At 37.0% G+C, this 21216-nt stretch overlaps 1 protein-coding gene across 1 annotated transcript in view; it reads right to left on the reverse strand.

Moving 5' to 3' along the window:
• Positions 1–21216, reverse strand: part of LOC124171901 — a 139764-nt gene that overhangs the window by 99358 nt on the left and 19190 nt on the right. The window contains exons 7-10 of the mRNA XM_046551298.1: positions 17951–18119; positions 10642–10933; positions 7921–8073; positions 6323–6537 (exon numbers count right to left, since the gene is read on the reverse strand). Coding sequence (XP_046407254.1) covers positions 6323–6537; positions 7921–8073; positions 10642–10933; positions 17951–18119 — 829 coding nt within the window. The remainder of the gene's footprint in view (positions 1–6322; positions 6538–7920; positions 8074–10641; positions 10934–17950; positions 18120–21216) is intronic.

Here is a 21216-nt window from a genome sequence, read left to right on the forward strand (position 1 = left end):
AAATACAAAAAGTGCCCGGTGTTATTATCAGATATGTGGAAGCAAAATATTATGTGAAGTCATGCTGCTTGTGAGTCGAAGGTCACGGCACTGAATTCGCGGAAGAATGCCGACAGTGAAGCTATACCCGGTAGTTTCAATCTAATAATTCCAAAATTTCATGGGAAAGTGCTTTTTTAATGCAAAAAAATTATAAAGAGGTGAGATTGTTCCGGACTCTTAATCTATTTTTGTTCATTCATTACTGGGGCATGACGGCAGTTGCGCGGTTATTTAAATAGCTCACTTAAAAAAGTGGTGTAGACACTGAAGAAATCTTAATTTCGGAATATCCCGGGTCCTGTGTGCTCCATATTATCTATGGTATGCTATTTGGAGAGAGGTAACCGACAGCTGGGGTCATTTGCACCATGAAGTAAGGGTTGGGAGGATAGAAACCCTATGATGGCATTAGCCAGGTTGTAATGATAGGCTCCTGGACAGAGTGGTGCAATGGAAGTGCCCTCCACATTTCACTCAAACAGGGATAGGGCCATCTCTGATAAGTTTCTGCCACTGCCAGGAAATGAACCTGGGCCAAGGGCGTAAAGCCTTCATGATGTATTAGCAAAATTTTGCTCCCTATTAATGGGGTTAATTAGGATGACTATCCTCAGATATCTCATTTCTTCAATCTCCAATCTTGGTTTGTCTGCAGGTGGTAAAACGAATTTCCTGAAACTGCTTTTCATGATTCAACTGTTTAAAAAAATTAGCTTCTCTGCGAGCATTTAGTGTTACCATTCCAAAATTTATCCTGGGTAACAAAAATAATCTTAGTGACAGAAATAACAATTCAACCAAGATGTTCAGCCATGAGAAACATTGTTCAGGAATGCAAAGTTATGTTTCTCTTAAGGTAACACGTCATCTGTGATGCTGCTTGTGAGTAATTAAGATTATTAGGCTTTATTTTCTTGCCTCCAAATGAGTAATCGAATCCGGGAAACATATATCTGACCCGATTGAAAAGGATTTCATGCTCCTTTACGTAAAACCTCACAAATGAAACTTCCTCACTGATGAAACTTGGTCTGGTTCTCAGCTGGAAGTTTCATTAGTGAGGTTCTACTGTATTCCTATAAATCAGAGCAATACAAAAGTGAATGACTAAGCATTCTAAAAATAATGAACAAGTGTTATCCTAAAAAGTAGGGATGTGCGAACAGTATCCACGAATACTCGAATACCTCGAATACTAGAAAGTATTCGATATTCGAGATCTCGAATAGTTATGCCAAAGATACCGTCTCGAATACCTCGAATACTTTGAATTTCACGTCATGCACTGTCGCACGCACATCGTTGGTAGTTGACGCAGAAAAATTAAGAGAACTCTAGTCGTTTAGTGCATGCAGCGCCGTTTCAGGCAAGCTGACGAACTACCGTATATCTCCGAATATAGTCCCCCCGTTTTTTCCAAAAATGGCCGCGGAAAAGTAAGGGGGGGGGACTATAATCGAGTGTAATCCAGTTTAGCATGCTAAAGGTGACCATAAAGTTATAAATAACGGCATAATGGCTAATGTTCTCGTAGTCTTTCTATTTGAGTATATTTATGAGGATTATAATCGGAGATATTAGTAAATACTGCCACGTTTTACCGGAAATTAAGACAATTTTTACCACAATTGTTGTACAAATACGATTCTTCCGATTCAAATAGCATATCGAATATGCGTTTTCACGGAATCCATCGGGTAGCCGCTAATTTTTCTTGGAAAAGTATTGTTAGAATAATTCAATCGACACTGATCACTTAATGACGCAAAACAGTAAATAATTAAAATGAAAACTAAACACACACTATCATTACATTAATCGAACACTAGAATTGAATCAATAGTATATGTACCCGTCACTCATTTAATAATTACACGATTTAAATAATTGCGAAAAATAAACAGATAAAGTGAACCTTTCGTGACGATTTAGCATTTCATTGCGTCCGTAGCTACTATACGTCCATGTGCCCGTGCGGTTCGTGTTCACAACCACTGCCTTTACCGCCTTCGCAGGACAAGAATGCGCAATAGGTGATGCATTTGTTTCTGAAAAGGCGCAATAATCGACGACTTTAAACCAGAAGCGCCAGCATTACTGTATTTGATCGAAATACAGCGACTCAGCATCGAAAGTGTGATCAATTTATTGAGGAATATCTTCAATTCGCCAGGGTAAGTAGGATCGATAATTTACGTCGCATAACGTTTCGCAATTATTTCCGCGATATTTTCTTTATTAAAAATAATTTTACGTTCAACGCAGTGAGGTGATGGATCCAGTAGAAAGATGAGGATCTATCCTGCGGCAGATTAGAGGCCATCAAAGACGGAGTTTCGATGCCAATTTAAAAATAGCCGTTGCAGAATACGCCGTAAATCATAGTATTCACAGCGCTAATACATCGTGGAAGTCTCGATGCGGCAGATTCAAAGAATTAGAGGAAAATATCGTCGAATTTGTGCGCAAATGCTGAGCAGAAGCTCTTTGTGTAACTTATGCAATGATTCGCGTCGAGGCATTGAAAATTGATATAATTTTTTTTCAGTTTTAATGTATGTTGGAAAAAGTTTATTTCTTAATTTTATTACTTTGATATTTGTAAGTCCTGTAGTTTAATTGTTTTGCTTAGCAGGCATTTGATAGCAATATTTTTATAATATTTATAATTTATTTAACACAATTTTATTTAGATTTCCTAAATTCTTCAGGTCACTTGGATTTGTGATGAGTTGATGGGTGTGTTACACTGGATCTAAGGAAGTTTCAGGGCCAAATGCAATACTGTTTATGGGCTTTAAGTTAAAACTTATACATATATTGACATTGTCTGTAGTCATTTGGAAATCAAAAATATTAATAATTTGTGAAGGTTTAAAAAATACAATAACCTTGGATACTTAAAAAAATTTCTCATTTCTTCATTACATCTGGTTAAGGAACTATAAATTACTGATACATGCAATGGATCACAACATGTTTTAGGTATAGTTATTTTGTTGTGATGGAAAATATGTGAACAGATTTGTTCTTAATCTTCACAGAAAATAATAGTTTTTATCGAATCTAGAATCTTAACTTGCTAACCACAGAAAAATTGCCTTCCTTTACATTTAAAAATTTTTCCCAAAACTGAGGTCTCAAAATTGGGGGGGGGACTATATTCGGAGATATACGGTAAATCAAATTCGAGGGTTAGAGCGGTTAGAGCAGTGAAAAGAGTTCGACTTGGGGAACTGAAATTGATCGGGTGAAAAAAATCCGAAAATCCCAGGTGTCCCCCATCAGGAGAACCTCAATTCCGTGGGATAGCAACATTGGCGCATTTCCCACGATCCGCTATCCCCCTCCATTCAGCATTCACCCCACCCAATCTGACGATTGCCTCTTCTCCGACATCAAACAAAAGGTCCCAGCTCGTGCAGGGATCGTGTTACGAAGACTTTAGCTTCGAAAAAATATCAAGTTACCGGAAAATAATAGAATCGCGTTTCACCCTTCACCCTTCCTCCCCCACTGACCATTTTCCCGCATCCATCTTTTGATAAAAATGAGACGAGGTGTTTACCATGTCCACTTTGTGGCTAATAACGACAGACACTTTTGAATCTTACCCAGGAGATGAAACTACCATAGGGAGAACTCAGGGCCGTGGGATAGTGACATTGGCGCATTTCCCACGATCTGCAATCCCCCTCCATTCAGCGTTCGCCCCACCCCCTCTGACGATTTCCTCTTCTCCGAAATCAAGCAAAAGGTCCCAGCTCGCGCAGGGATCGTATTACGAAGACCTTAGCTTCGAAAAAAATATCAAATTACGCGAGAACAATAAAAACATGTCTCAAGCCCTACCCCTCTCCTCACCCACTGGCCTTTTTTTGCTAAACTGCTTCGAAGTTCCCCATTTCTGGAGGTCAACTGCTGCACGAGTCATCTACTAGCCCAAAAATTGTCTAACAATGACTTTCGGCAATCGATATTACACTTTCATTGGATTGAAATATTAGTAATGTGCGCGTAATTTAAAAAAAATAAGACCAAACACGACATATTTCTTAGTTTATTTAAGCATTTTACACAGGAAAATAAATGCTGGAAAGACAAAGAAATACGACGGAGGCTTAGCATTTTGGCGTAATGCTCAAATAGGGTGGTTTCCTATTATTTTTTTACTGCCTAAATCGAAAGATTATTACTCCTGGAGTACGTATTTAACGCTTTTAGATTTTTATTAGTCGATATCTATTTTTGGCGATTAAATGAAAAGTGAAAAATTTCAAGCGCGCGAAAACGCGACGGGTAAGTATGAATGCCGGGATGCCGCGAGTGAGGTGATCTTGGGGAGAGGTTCTGAGCGCTGATACGACACAGGATGCTAGCAGGTAGCTGAGTACCATGCTAGCTGGTAGCGGTTGGCTTAAATAAGGATTATTAATACCTCATCAAACGAAGGAAACTTTCCGACCTTAGGCAGTGTTAACAGGTGATTATTAAGACCATGTTTCCCTGAGCTCTGTGCCTCATGCATGCATTGCTAATCTCAGACGGTCTAAAACTCCTATCTACTCATATAGAAACTAGGTCACTGTGACGTCCCGTGGAGTGGCATCGCATGGGCGCCAATCTGGCCTTTTTCAAATGAGGATAAAATTGACCATTGCCATTCGTATAAACCGGTATTTCTAAAACCAAATAATTTGTATTTTATGAATACTCTAATGGTGGGTACCGAATCACAATCAATGCCTTTCGTTTCCTTTAATGAAGGAAACTACCCTATTGTTTACATAAAATTAAAAATATTCCATCAATCAGCTAAATTCCTGTTTGAATCCTTTAAAAGAAATCACAATTACTCACCAAAATCTTGGGTTTCCTGCTGCATAGGCGACCTAGTCAAACATTCCTGCATTCATCGTTTAGTATTCGAGGTATTCGAAATTCGAGGTATTCCAATATTCGAGCAATGATTTGATATTCAAATTCGATATTCGAATTCGAGAAATCTGCTATTCGACCCATCCCTACTAAAAAGTATACTCCTCCTCATACCAACTCTTGATTTTACACAGTGCCCATATTTTGGTCCCTCCAACTGCGTAAAATCTAAGTTTTACTGTAGTTACTTTCACTGCCTTACATTTTATTCCCAGCATTTTAGGTTTAAAATCCTTTACCAGAAATCTTATTTCCCAGTAAAAATTTTTCCAGCTGGGGGTAAAACATATCCTTTAGTTCATCCTCACTTTCCCGCATAAAAACTAATTACTGAAATATTGTTAAAATTGCCCTTTACTCTGAAAAAACATACTCTCTTGCATCATGTTTTAAAAACTATCATGGATTCTAATAATTGTCTGTTGATAGAAAAACCTAGTCCGGCATAGTGTTCTTCATCACCATAGCCTCTTTAAAATATTGGGTAACTAGTACAACTGAATTTGCTACTAAATGCTCATGTTGTTTATTGCTTGGCTACCACACTGAGTTGAGCAAGTAAGAATGCATTGCAAATTTTCATCAGATCACTCTTACTTGTTCTGACATTTTACTTTATTGCTTATTTCTCCCATCTACTTTTCTTCTCTTTCGAGCATTTTCTTTCTCTTAATTATACCATGTTCATGTTTTCTCCCCTGCATATACAGCCAAAAATTCAATCCCCCTCACCAATGTAGCATTGATTCCTCAATGTCCAATATCCTTCTGGGGGAAACACAAGCAGCCATTAGCTTCTTAAAAAAATTTATAAGTGGTCTGACTTAACATTGGCAATCACTTGGTGCAGGCTTGTTTTGCAGGTGATATTTTTTCAAAATGGAGGACTTGCAATATCCCAAGAAATCAATCCCAAGGCATTGATTGGTGAAATAACTCGGAACTAAAAAATATCAATTTCTTCAAATAGACAGAGATCCTAATTATTCTTTTATGGAAGTCGGCGATCTAACAATCTTTTCATAGTTTTGCTTAGAAAAGCAAACTAGTGTCTATGACAGTAGAATTTGTAAACATGGCGAGAGCTATGGGGCATGTAATCCATAGTATCATACTGCAACAACAAAGGAAACCAGGAGCATACATAAAAATGTTTAAATACATCATGTTGATATGTGGGCAGAGCATAACTCAAAGACAGCACGGAGCAGGGCCATGTAAACACTTGATATTTCCGCAACGATCCAGTAATTTTGTAACTGTGGTTGGGGAGAAGGGTATTGCAAGGAAATGATAGGGAATAGAAATAGAAACTATAAGACAGCATTTGCTCAAAACTCACCTTAATCGAGAGAAAGCCCAGTCAACAATGGCAGAGCTGGCATCAGGAAAGTGGCTAACAGCCTTAGAGATGATGGATTTGAGAAGCATACCTTGAGAATCTGAATCGAGGGCTAAAATTTCCAATATCTGAACCACGTCCATCACAGACTCAAAGGCAAGCACACACTCTTGCCAGTGGCGCTCCCAAATCATCCAAGCCTCAAGCCATGCTCCCTGAAATGCAAATGGATTCCAAACATGAACTTACACAACAATTGTTCCCACATGATTTCCCGGGCACATTCAACAAAATTATTAGGTGTTATCCTCACTGACAACCTTGACTGGTCATCACATATTGATTATATAATGAATAAACTATCCACTGGCATATTTATTATAAGAAAGCTGGCTGAAGTAACTACCATTGATACTCTGAAGATGATATATTATGCCAAAATATATCCTCACCTAACTTATGGCATCATCTTTTGGGGTAATGCTAGCTGCTGCCACAAAGTTTTCTCTATGCAGAAACGTGCAGTGAAAGCCATGGCCAGAGTTTCTATGCGAGCACCTGGCTTACCTCTTTACAATGATCTGAAAATACTAACATTCCCATCACTGTACATACTCAACTGTGCCTCTTTTGTTAAGAATAACCCTGAATACTTTCCAAAAAATAGTTCTCTCCATAATCACGCTACCAGAACCACCAATGACATTCACCTCAAAGACTACCATAGCACTTTCTGCCAAAATGGACCCCTTTTCTCCCTATCAAAAATATACAACAGGCTACCGTATGATATTAAATGTCTTCCACCTACACCATTCAAGAATGCTTTGAAGAAATATTTAATAGAAAATAACTATTATAGCCTGAAGGATTTTATGTTGGGCTCGGAGTAATCTTTGCCCATCAACCACTAAAATTGTAACTTTTTTTCTTTTATCTGTAAAAATTGTAAATGTTATATCACTTCATTTATTTGTAACTATTACTTTAATTATTTACTTTATTTTGACGACTTCCAATGTCACCGGAACATGTGATCTCTAGGAACAATAAAAATTATTATTATTATTATTATTATTGATCTGCCACAATAATTAGACGACATGACACAAATCCTCCACAAAGGAGGACACAAGGGATGACGGCTAAACCTGCTATGATTCAGCTGATATCAATCACTAATACACAGTGTATCATGAAAATAGATGCTATGCGTTCCCCTGTTAATAATATTCATCTAAACCATCCTCTATGCTTTTAAAGGCACTTCAGCTTATAGCCATTTACACTTAACCACTCAAGACAAGAGACCACATTCACCAGAGTGTAATTGGCAACTATCACGTCAGCAACAAAACAGAACAAATAATGATCTTTTTTTATTTAAAAAAAAAACTAAAATTTGCCACATTCAATAGATTAACACATTGAATTGCCTAAGCTAGAAGATGAAAGATTGCAAAAACTGAAAGTGACATCACCTATGTATTTTTTATCTAGTAGAATCAGGCATGAAGATAAGACAGGACAATAATTGATGGGGAAGCAATGACAGAGGTCAAAGGCAGGTGGGTCCAATAGGGGAACCACAATCTTACCTTGGTCATGCTTTTTTTAAATGTTTCCAGTATGCTGCTTTTAACAAATGAGGTCCATTTCTCATTATCATTTGGCCACAAAATAGAAAAAGTATCCAAAAGATGAAGTCTTTCACTAACACACTTAGCAGCAGCAGTGAATTCACCATTAACCTGGAAAAAATGAAGCAAATGATTGAAAGCAGAAGTTATCCAAATCATCACACTTAGCCCATTTAGATAATGGATTAAAAACCAAAAATTCATTAGTGAAAAGAGGCTGGGTCAACCCGGGCTGCAGTGAAACGCATTAAAACTTAGTGGGAGAATGAGAGAGTTCTGTGGATTGAAGGAAAACCAGCAACTCAAAAAAAAAAAAAAAAAAAAGAATGGACAGACCTATGAGCACACTTTGGCCAAGCAAGCTTTCAAGGGTTGTTGAAATCTTTGCTATGGTGTGGAGATCAAACACAACAGTGAATACCCCCAACAGTATCATCTCACTTGTTACTTTTTAGATGCTAGCTTTTGACACTCACATTACATATATTGCATTCCACATGAGAAAATAGAGAAGTCTTGAATGATTTACTTCGCAAGTGAATACTGCTAAAGAATTGCTTTTCTTAATTCCTCTCCATCCCCATTAACTCATTTCACAGACCAGCAAATAAACATACAGTAAAACCTCTTCATACCATAATGGAGGGGACCAAAATTTGGTCAATTTGATGCATAGAGGTTTGCTATAGAGAGGTTTTAATGATACGCATAATTTGTTCATATCATTTGGAAATAAAAGGCACTAATGTCTTTTAAACCACCATATTTATGTGTTTAAATATACATGCATGCATTAGTGAACATCTATTTGCAATTTAATGATTACAGAAGGGAAAAAAGTGACTTGTTCAAGTGACCTTTTCAGTAATTTGGGTTTGCTTGATTTTTTTTCAAACCATTTTGAAATAATATTTTCAAGACGGTTTGAAAAATTTTTCAAAATATCCTAATGAATACGATCACATCATCATTTTTGCATTCCTTAATACTTAAAAAAAACTTCAATGATGTTCAAAGCTTCCTGAACCTCTTTTATGGTGGAAACTGTAGCTGATTCTTCATTATCAATTTCTTCCTCCACATCCATCTCTTGCAGTAACTCATAATATGCCCTGCCCTGGTCGATGGCTTGGAAGATTGCTAATTTTATGATAATGTCAAGTAGTCGCCTTCTTATATTTGTCCAATCCATCATCAGCATATGATTAACAAAGCAATTTTCCTTGTTTTCATACTTTATGACAAATAATTGAAAATACATGAAATATCCTTTAGAATATTGATTAATCATTTTTATATCATTTGAAATGTTAAAGATATTAAAAAATAAATAAAAAGGTGACTGATGTAAAAATTAGGCCATAAATTGAGCGCTCTTTTAACACTTTGTCAAATTTTCTCTCTCCAAACTACAATGCACGTAGGGATCCGAAGAAAAACTCTGTAAAGGGCACACAGAAACGCTGCGTCTGGTAAATGACGTGATTTACCAGCGAGAATGCTGGGCAACTGTGCAAGGGTAAAAAATTTCATTGCAGTGTATCAGCTACTTAGTTAGTTGTCTACCACACCTAAAATTGTCACGCATGGAGTAATGTTCAGAATTTCTACAAATTGTCTTCCCAAGCTCCCGATGGAAAAGCCAGATTTCACGGCATGAATATGCAGGCCCGACATATGACTGCCACTTAGCGCATTAAATTGTGAACTGTGATCGTTCACGCAAGCATTGAAAAAATTACCAAGGCGGTAGTAAGAATATGATGTATAGGGAAATATGGGAATAAAATAATTGCAAAACTGGATGTTTTATTTGTGTCGCGGTAAATTCATAAACAGAAAGCGAGCACTATCATGCAATTTTTACCATGATTCGAGGAAAAACGACGTGTTCTCTCTTAATTCTACAGTCACTTAAAATGATTGGGATAGTAGGATACCTTTTCCTTATTTACTCTTTGGTATGCTCTCATATGGAGCAAAATGGCCACAGCTAATTGTTACCGTGACAATAACTGCATATTAAAGGTGTATTCGAAAATAAAAATAAGCGTGAAACATTTATCGCTGAAAATGTTATTATGTGTTAAATTATTAAATTTTATGTGATTGCAGCCGCATTAATGGTCATTAATTCTCTCGATATGATTTGAGGAGGTAGTTAGGCCATCTCGGGGGTGCCTCCTGGCTATGATAAGTGGAGATTTTACGAGATAAAGAGGCACAAACCATGAGAGGTTTGCCTATAAATTTACATGTAACTCTGACAGGACCATAGGGATGGTATGAAGTATGAAGGTTTTTCGATGTCAAGAGGTTCAATACAAAGAGGTTTTACTCTACTGTTTTTCCATGCTAGGGATTTCATACTAAACTTATGGTTGTCATACATGTAAAAACCCAAATCCGTTAAATTTAACGTTAACTGGGCCAATTACATTCTTCTGGACTGGTGAGGTATACTATAAACTTAGGTTAAGCTTAAGACACATTTTGTAGCATCATGTCTGTCATCATTCCTGTAAGCAATATGCCACCACTGCTCAGAGCCCTTATATGCTACTACTGAAGATAATAACCAAAGCTTAGGAGTATGCCAGTCCCAAAAGAATTGACCGAATGTGAGATAGAATTTTTTTAAAATCATTTGACAACAGTCATTATTAATAAGAGCCTTACCTGACATAAAGAGTCCAATTTTTCCAGGCAGATGGAGAGTAGTGACTTCAATACCATTAAATGTAATGAGCTCATGCCAAATATTGACTCGATTACAAACTCAATATCATTTATTTTTCCAATCAGGGAAGTTGCATAAGTCAGGTCGAATGTAGCTGCAGAATCTTTATCTTGCATCAACTGAATGTACTGGCGAAACTGGGCTTTGTGTATTTCCTGTGTATCCAAACCATGCTTGGAGGCAAATTCATCAGCCTCCTCAAATAAATTCTTCCTCAATAAGCGGTTGAGGCTGAAAAAATGATCACACAGATGTGCCACAAAGTTTACAATTTGGATAATCATAAGGTTGCAATAATGAAAGGAAATGGAAAACTAAGAATTCACTGAATAAATAGTACAAATAATTGAAATTCAACTATGACCAAAATACACAGTCCCGAACAAAAACTGCATCACTAACTAGTGGAGTTTCTGAGGGATTTATGTGCATCACTGGCAGAATTGTATGCTCGTGTGGCCACCTGAGTCGGGAAGGGAGGAAGTTCGGTAGTGGCAGACACCCAATCCCAACAGCTTGACAAGAGGACAAAGACACATTCTTTCATTATTTTTATTTTGTTGCATGGGTATAGGCATTGTTTAATGAGTCTGGCAGCTAAGAAGGGACAATATAACCCTGTTATAATCATAACTATACCCAGAAGCCTAAGCCTGTAACTTGGTTTTCTCCTGAGTTGGAAGGAAATAGACTCGTGAAGCTACCATCTCATCCAACCCTAATTCTGTAATTCATTTCTCTCGGTAATGGAGAAAACATTCTCCCAGTACCAAAGAAAATTTTTCTCCAGGAGAAAATATTTCTCTCGACTCAAGTCTGTAACGCGATTGGAGAAACCCTGGAGGGGCACTTCGGAGTCACCCGCCAACTAATTTTCAGGGAGAAAGCGAGAAAAATAGCAGAGAAAAATATGGCGGACCATTGTGGATGAGCAAACTGCAGTTCTATTTGTATACTCTTATATATTTTTTACGCATTTGTGACAAAATAGAACATGAAAATCCATTCTTCAAGTAAGGCAGGCAACGTACATAGTGTAATTGTTGACAAGAATTGAAAGTTTTGTATGGATTGTAAAGCTGCATTTGCAAGGAAACTACATGCAGTAAACTTTCATTGTACCTCCCGTGTAAGTGAACACATTTTTTGCCTCTTATGTACCCCTAAGTGAATTGATTGCATATAGACGATGAGGTAAAAAGTGAAGCGACAAGTGAAGTGAGTTGTGGGTGTATATCTTCGGCAAAATAATTTATTTCTTCCACGCAGTTTTAATGAACCGTACACATTTTGATCAAAGGTATCTAACTATTGCAAAGGAGAAATGTTTCATATCTGAACTAGTTCTACTTTAGGGATACATCGAACGCACATTAATTTTCATTTGTTTGTTCACTTATAAGTTCTGTTTGATTTTATTACCTATTGCAACTAATGTCTCTTCATCAAGAGCTTTCGCCAGTGTTTATATTTCATGCATTTTGTTGAGCTGTTGTTTTTGTTTTGGTTTCAGTATGTGTGATAGGATTCAAAGTTTGTTATTGTTGTTGTTTACCCTAGTAACCTTTACCCTTCCTTTACCACGTAATTACTTGCATGCAGAACTGCCAACAGTGAAGTATAAAAAATATATAGTGAGGAATTTACTTAATTGTATGAGGTTGAGAAAAGTTTAAGGTAGAAAAATAAAGTTCAATATATCCACAGCGACAATGTAAAGATATTTTTCAAATTATTTTCTATTTCATTTCGCAAATAGTTTCACTTTATATACACGCTATTGATGAAAGGCTTTGGCCATTAACAAAAAGTCAAGTTCTCGAAAATTACCTGATTATTTTCGTAAATGTATATAGTAGAGTACAGGCATCCCCCGAGTTACGTAAGAGATGCGTTCCGGCAGACTCTGCGTAAGTCGAAATTTACGTAAGTCGAACCTTTGCGTTAGTACTTCAGAGATTGCGATCGGCGCGGTGAAATTCTCAGCGGAGAAATGCGCGGTAAATTCTCGGTGAAGTTTCATTCAATTCACTGCGATATTCATGAACTCTACCACGTATTCTTACGTTATTAGATACAAAATCGATAAACATTAATATAGTCTGGGAGTTGCATCTCGAGCATTGCCAATCCGAATGCGTAATATTATTCTCAGAGTTGACCGATAGCGTGGATTTGGGAAAGTACGGTATCTCAACGCTACATTACTAAACTGAATACTTAAATTGGTTCATAATGTTATACTGCGATCTAAGGGCCCAAAGAATGCACCGTCTACCTACCTATAATCACTATATCTTCTGCCTTTTATATATTACGTTGATCGATGAATCTAGTGGTTTCACTGTCACAGTTAATACACGTAGAAGGGGTGTCGAGGATTACGAGCAAATTACACACAAAAAATACCAGTAACTTACTTTATTCTTAGATACATTCACACGCACATACACTCAATCTTTCACGCACGGAAATATACTTTCATTCTCTCATATCTCAATAAAATAACGTGAAAATATCATCATTTGAACATTTACTTCGCTGGAAACATCGAAGAGTATTTCCAAAGCACGAAGCTAATTAAAATTGAGCTTTTATTCAGTCAACTCCGTCATTAACGTGCAACAAAGTTAGTGGGGAAAAGCTTTCAATGACGCAATATTCATTTACAGTTGCACACAATACGAGAGAACGAGAAAATGCAGCTTAATAAAATTTTCCGCCAGAAACATGTAAACAATTACGCAATTAATAACGTGTGTCAACTTTTTCTATACTTTTTCGCGGCGTTCATTGCCAACACTCAAAATTTCAATGCCGTTACGTGGGTAATAAACAATTATTTTCCGCAATAAAGATTTCTGCTTGAACTTCATTTTATTTTAATTTCACAGATGGAAATGTCCAAACTTAAGGATACAACTTTTAAATAGTTGAAAGTCGGAGTTCGGGTGTGCATGCTGTATAACAAGTTTATCGTACAGGAATGAGCGCAACCACATCCATCGCTAGAACTGCAAATTTTTACGTTGATTGCTGACTTGGGATTTATAAGCGATTTTTCTACAGAAATTAATGAAAATTCCTTCGAGGAATGACAAAAATGGGTCACTTTGTTATTTTTAACACGTAAAAAACTCGATAAGTATTCAATATTTTTTCTACCATAGGTTGTACGAGCGAATATCTGCTTCTTCGCGGTCGCATTCGAAAATTAACGTAATCATTTGAAATACGGTTATCGCTTACGTAAGTACGGATTTACGTAAGTCGAGACATACGTAACTCGGGGGATGCCTGTACTAATTTTTATCGCATTATTATTTTTGCTAAAAATTATAAGAAAGATTGAATTCACATCTTGACGGTTGGCTATTTGATCCTCAACTGCGATCGGCGAATAGTGGACCGTAACTTTGGCTAAGAGTGGACGAATAAACAATGAAGGAGTAACATGAACGCGACTGCAAGTGCCAAAGTATCGTGTCTGGCAATTGTAATTTTTACTATTAAGGAGCATGACGTAAGCTAAACTAAGTTACTTGATATAATGCAGAAAATAGTAAAATTTAATTCAGTGGAAAATTTAACCAGAGAGTAGCATCACCTTTTGTTGTGACGCTATGGTGAGACGATACTTTTTAATAACCTTTATAACTGTAATTTGGTTCCCTCAACCTCTGCTTAAGTATAGCACTCTTTACTTAAGTGATTTCATTGAAAAATTCAGGTGAAAAAAGTTTGGAATAGCAGTTTTTAGGATTTTCGTTTGGGTGAATTTCTTTCCTCGTAATCATGCCCTGGCGAGTTCAGTGTGGAAGCTGTTGTCGCCGAATGCTCAACAGAAGAAAATTAGTTCCAAGTTTAACATTGTTTCTATTTTAACAGAAATCAAATCGGCAATTCCTCTTAAAACATAGCTGTTATTTATTTCGGTCATTTCTCTTCTATCGAGTACGTATGTCCTCATGAATGTAGGTTTATTTTTGTTATTTCTGTTTCACCAAGTGGTTGTTTCCTAATATATATGTAGTATTTGTATATTTAGTAACTTTTTGTTGTTCAATAAACAGTTATTCTTCAATATCAATGTCGATTTCATTCATTATCGTGCAATAATTCCTATAACGTGTAAGTCAATGTACTGTTAGTTCACATTAGCACCAATACAGGGGGTAGCATCATATTTCTTTCAAAGCTCCACAGATGGCTCTGATGTTGCATCTGGAAGTTTTACCCCGGAAAAAGTAAAAATTTAACGCATGTTTTACCACCAAATTACCCAAATTTTACCACTTATATTTACCGACGTTTTACCCGTTAACATGCAGGTTAGCCATCTTTTACCACAATTTTTCCTGTATAAAATAAGGGTAATAATGACATAATTCATCTTTCGTGTTGACTGGGTAGTGATGAATAGGAAGTGAGATGTGAAGAATCCTTTCGAACTTCAACGAGTGCAAATTCTTTTAGTGTGTGCAGAGTGATTGGGAAACGGATTATCATGTTTTATTAGTGTTACATAATAGTGTTTTAAATTGATTGTGAGCAAATTCTTTTGCTGAATTAGTTGATTTGGAATATACTGATTATAAGTATCAAATAGACAGCTCGCGAAATGTTGTGTGTGTTGTATTGCTATTTGTGATGTGATCAGCAATACATACGTACAAGTTAGGTTAATTTTTCTTTGTTTTTTAATATATAAACACCTCTAGTAAACTATATTCCTTATGTTTTCTCACTTCTACGCTGTCAATATTTGAAAGATTTAAATCTGGCGAGGCAGGTTGTTGCGTTTCCTTAACTATAACATTTTAGGAGTTGCAAACATATGTTAGTTATTTCTCGGATGTAGATATTTGTAGCATAGTTAATGTGTATCATTCTCACATTTAACTTAACATTATTTTCTTTGCGATTCTTTTCAACATTCTATAATTTTTATAATTTTTCAATTCTACTCCAACATAGGTGGTGTATTTATTGCTTTTCGAGTATAAATTTATATAATGCTAAGGTACAGTGGAACCTCAATAAAACGAGACCCCACGGTGCTCAAATAAACACTTGCTATAGCGAATTTTTGCTTTACCAGAGGTGGAGCAAATAATAGCCAATATACCTATAGCGAACAGTTATACAGAAACAGGAGTGGTGCGGTGACAGAGAAATTTCTATCCGATAAACGTAAGCATAAATCCAGACGAAAGGCGATGTTTTCTTTGAATCACTAAATTTCCTTACTTAAACAACAATTTATAAGCACCGTACTGAATAAAAATCATGCAAAGCATTGCTTTGTCAATCATTATGCCAACGCAGAACCGATGAAGCCATTTTTCTAAGTACTTAATTAGTGCATTCACGTGATCATTCTTTTATTTCGGTATTTTCCACTGAAAATTCCAAAAATAACTGATAAAACTATATCACAGTTATTTAATGCCTCAAATGATTCCATTGGTGTATGTTTACTATTCCTGAGCGTTAAGCGGCATTGAAGTGAAATAACGTATTGCATTTGTTTCTGCAGACGAAAACGGTGGAAGGTTGTATAACGATCTTGCCTCGGAAAACTTTTTCTATCATATAATGTTATATCTTCATTATCTACACGAAAAAGTATGCTAAGCATGCAAAATGATGTGATTAAAATTGCCGTTGTTCAAAAAAAGTTCCTTAAGAGTGTTGCACTCGCGACGTATTCGATCAGATGGACCCTAAGGCCAAAAAAACTTACGAGTAGGAATTTATTGATTTAACATTCTCAATAATGAATGCGAAACATGAAAAAGGAATGCAGAATTTTTTAAGTTAAATAAACTAAAAGCGCAGCATCAGCTCTTCACATACGGCATCTGTGGTGGCATCAAGCGAGAGTCAGTTGTTCTGTGAGTTCTTCCAGCTGCCACCAGGGGATGCCCCGTGACGGAAGAGAGTGCCAGTACGACTCCGACCACTGAAGCGAATAGTTCACCCTTATGAATAGTACACTGTGATCGTGACTATTACTTGTAACCGCAACAGAGAATAAATATGTCCATCCGGACAATTCACGCTGAGTATCATTGTATCGTACATCGTTCACCATCGCTAAGGTGCTCTACCTACCTCTAGAAGCATCATTGCAAGTAATACCTTGTACTGCAAGGGTTTTGTTGGGGAGTAGGTTGTAAAAGAGTTCCGTTTCGTCTATGTTTAATCGCGCGGGGAATACTTCTAAAGATACTTAAAAATATAAAAAGGGCCTGGGTGACACAATAATTGTTTTTAGACTGGTTTGAAAATTCGTCCACTGCCGGCAATGCATTATGAACCCCTGAGATAGCAGATGTTAGCCCAACCGCAAGACAAGAGGAAATTTCAAAAGCATGTACAAATTTATTTTTTAACGTGAATAAGTCTTTAAATTCATGCCTACCATCTTTGAAGATATTTTAAATATATATATAAGGTTTTCTAAGGCTATTTATGGGAACATATATGGTTTAGAAGAAATTCCATACCCAACACCTATGCTACCAGGAACGCATCCCGATCTTCCTAATGTTAAAATGCTCTCGTATAGTGCAAATTTGTATAGCGCAAAGACCCCAAAGAAAGCATCCCTTGCACTATATGAGGCATTTGTGTACATCGCTATTTCATAGAGCATGCAAACATTACAGGTTTCCATGAAAAGTTAATGCTGCAATTTCTATTGAAACACATTAGAATTCATTCCCCTTTCCCTTTTTGACTTTGACTGAACTAAGGGGCTGGAGACACTTCCTGTTTTTTTCCTCGATATCTTATGGGCATTAAGTCTCCATAACAGGATTTCTTGCTTAAATTTTCCCTAACCAACGACATGTCAAACTCTCATCTTAAAGGTGGGCTGAATAAGAGGATGACACTTAAATAATATCCATTATGTTTCCATTAAAATAACACTGATTTTAGGGGAAAATAACACCACTTTCGCATTATATAGCACAAATGTTGGCCATAAAGTAACCCCACATTTTGCATGCCTCTACACATGACCAATTTCAGTCCCAGTCCAATGTTTCATGCCAAACACTAAGTTCCATATGGGTCTGCAGCAGAGCCAAGGAAGGAGAGGGGGAAAAGGGAGCAAGGAGACCCAGTGGTTGGCCAATCAAGCATAAGATAAATGCCACTCCACAACAGTGGCTGACAATATAAAACTAAAACTTGCCTACAGAGTGAAAAAACATGTATTTGACTTGTACAACATACCGATCAGTGGGACTTGATTTTGCAATGCAGCTCAGCTTTACATGAGAAACTAATTTTTCTTCCTTTCCTTCAGCAGATACTCCTTCCAGAAAAACAAGATTGTCCCCAAGATATAGAGAGTCAATGAGTGCAGCATGCTTAATTGGCACATTGAGGTGGCAAGTAAAACCTAGAACAGATCAAGGTATAGAATTAAATCATTTTCATGGAGTGTACGGCAAGCATGTAAAAAGAAAAAGAAGCACATTAAAAATAATTATATTATGTGTCAGTTGCCTTGGTATGCCATCAGTGATAAAGTACAAAGAAAAAAGCACAAAAGACTGAAATATTCCATAATAGGGGGACATTCCAATAAAGGGGACATTGCTTTCCCGAATAGATATTTCAAAACGTACCTCTATGACCATTGACTCCCATCATGACCCTCAGAGGTCAAAAAATCAACTATACAGATCTATGAACTGCAAAACCGACCTTGGCACCCCTTACAACCCATGGTTCGACACGTTGGTTGTCACGATGGCCCGACATTTACCTCTATGACCTTTTGACCTCTGTATTACCCTTGGAGGCCATTTAGTGGATAATAAAGGTATTTGGACAATTCCATTGACTAGGGCACACTTTAAAACCCATGGATCGAAACCTTTGTCGGCATGCTATTCTTTTTGCCACACTTATGACCTTGACTGTGACCTTACTGGGTCAACGGTTGAATTTTTATAAATAAAAGTGTCATTTTCGGGTTTCTTGTGTTCGAAAACCTAAGAACTGACATCTTGGTGAATAAAATTCAGGCTTTTTTCTATCTCAATTTTTTTAACATTGAAACCCCATACGGCAAATTCAAATTTTTGGTTTGGACCCACATTGTGAGGTCAAACGGTCAAAATTGTAAAATTTTACTTACACTCAACAAAACTTAGCACCTTTCCCCATAAGTATGCCAATTTGCAAGAATATTGCTCGATGATAAGTTACTAAAATTAGAGGTCAAAAATGACACACAACCTGTGGGAAAGTCTGTATATACAATATATGTACATAATACCTGTAACAGCGAGTGACAAATGAAGAAACATTGATCATACCCCAAACATGCAGTTTGTCGAAGCGTCCTTCACCTGTCACTAACCAAACTCAATTTCTCATTTCAATTCTTTCATTCATCCTCCAACACTCCAAAGTTTTTCATAAATTTGATACAATTTTATTTACATTAACTTTTTCTGAGTGTTGAATGACGCGAATAAGTTAAATGCTAGTAAATGAGCTTCATCCCCTAAAATCCCTGCTAATGTAAATGTAATCACTGTAAATGGCTGCTTTAGAATTTTTTCTAAGGAAATTGATGAGAACTTTTAGTTTTCAAAAATTTACTATCAAGGGCATAGCAAATGTTACACTGGCATTCAAAAAGGGAAAGAGACATAACGCAGGGATCTATAGTTCAATTTCATTAACATCGATTACAGGTAATATACTTGCACACATAGTACGCAATATCATTTCTTTCCTGGACAGTCGTAACTTCCACCATGGTAGTCAGGATGGCATCTCCGTCATGTGGGTTAAACAGTAGTAAACTGGATAAGCAGCTTTCTGAGTATTTGTAAGCAAAAAATTGTTCTTGATGGAATTAGTTCTGACTTATTGTTAGTTAAAGTGACATCAGGTACCCTACAAGGAAGCATAAGCATTTTGTAAACATAAATGACCTATGCTCTCGAACTCACAGAAAAAATGTTTATATGCTGACGACGCCGCCATCTATCGCATCATAAGTGATCGCTCTAACTTTGAAATTCTATCATCAAATTGAAACAATGTTCTCGTGTGGAACCAAGAGTGGGTAACTGGAACTTAATCCGAGCGAGTACACGGTGGTACATTTCTTGCAGAGGTAGTCCAACTATCCCTTTGTATATGCTGTGGATGGCGTTAATGTTGAGGTGACAAATGATGTGAAATACCAAGGGGCCTATTACAAACGGCTCACCGCATGCGGTGAGACTCCGCCTGCGGTGTCATACCGCCCGCAAGGCGCGTCCACCGCCCCGGAGCGATTACAAGTGGCCGCCAGTCGGTGCCACACCACGGCTTAGGGGTCGGTATGATACCACGGCCAGCTACCCCGGTGGTGAGATACCGACCCCTAATGGCGGACGTTTGTGTACCTTTTTCGGGTCGAGCTGGCATTTTTAAAACTAAATATCCGACGATAGAGACTCGGAAGCTATCATATTTTGTGTTATTTTTAATATTAATGTCTGAGTAAGCGTATAAAATATAAAACTGGAGCCGACTGGAGCAGTTGAACAAAAAATTTATAATACCTATATAACATCGTTGTAGCAGTCTGAGCCACAGCCGTAGGAGATGGATACGTTGATTGTAAGTTGACCCTCATTCATTTATTTAATTAGAACAATTTGGATGTTTTTTAATGTCCGCCATGTTTTTATATGCAAAAATTTCTTCAATTTCTTCAAAGGTACCGGAAAATTCGTCGTTAAGCACTGCCTGTGCTTGTATTGTATGGTGAATACAGCTGTTGCTCGCCGCTTGGAGATTTCTACGAACATCTTTTGTGGCAAAATATTATTTTTTCAACGTGACAACTTCTTGTATTGTAAGGTGAATACTACTTTTGCTCGCTGCTTGGAAATTTCTACGAACATCATCTGTGCCAAAATAGTGTTATTTTCAACGTTATAACTGCTTGAATTGTGAGGTGAATGTAACTTTTGCTCACTGCTTGGAGATTTCTACGAACATCTTTTGTTTCAAAATAGTGTTATTTTCAATGTGACAACTACCGTTAATCACAGTGCCAGTGGTTGTAATGCACAAAGTTTGACGAGGTTGACAAATATCTGCCAAGAGCTGTAATTATCAGTGTTCCATTGTGATTGGTTTGTAAACAGTGGTTTTACGCTATCGAGAAGTGTTTGATGGTAATGTAAAAATTGTCAGTGGCGTTTTTACCTGCGTCATTCACCGCAGAGATTACATTTCACGACCAAGCTATCAAGTTCAAAGCTATGTGTGAAATTTGTTTATACTAGTATATCAATCGTACCAAGGAATTGTAGTGAGAAAAGTCACCTGTGCCAATTGCGTGGGATAATGTGAGGCTTAAAATCAGTGATTAAATAGTTGTTTTCATCATAGCGAGCTCTTGATTGTAATGTTTATGTGATGAATATAAGAATGGTGGTGACTTCCAGTTTTTGATGACCGTATTTGCCTATTTATCATTA

This window comes from Ischnura elegans, chromosome X, assembly GCF_921293095.1.
Source record: "Ischnura elegans chromosome X, ioIscEleg1.1, whole genome shotgun sequence".
NCBI lineage: Eukaryota > Metazoa > Arthropoda > Insecta > Odonata > Coenagrionidae > Ischnura > Ischnura elegans.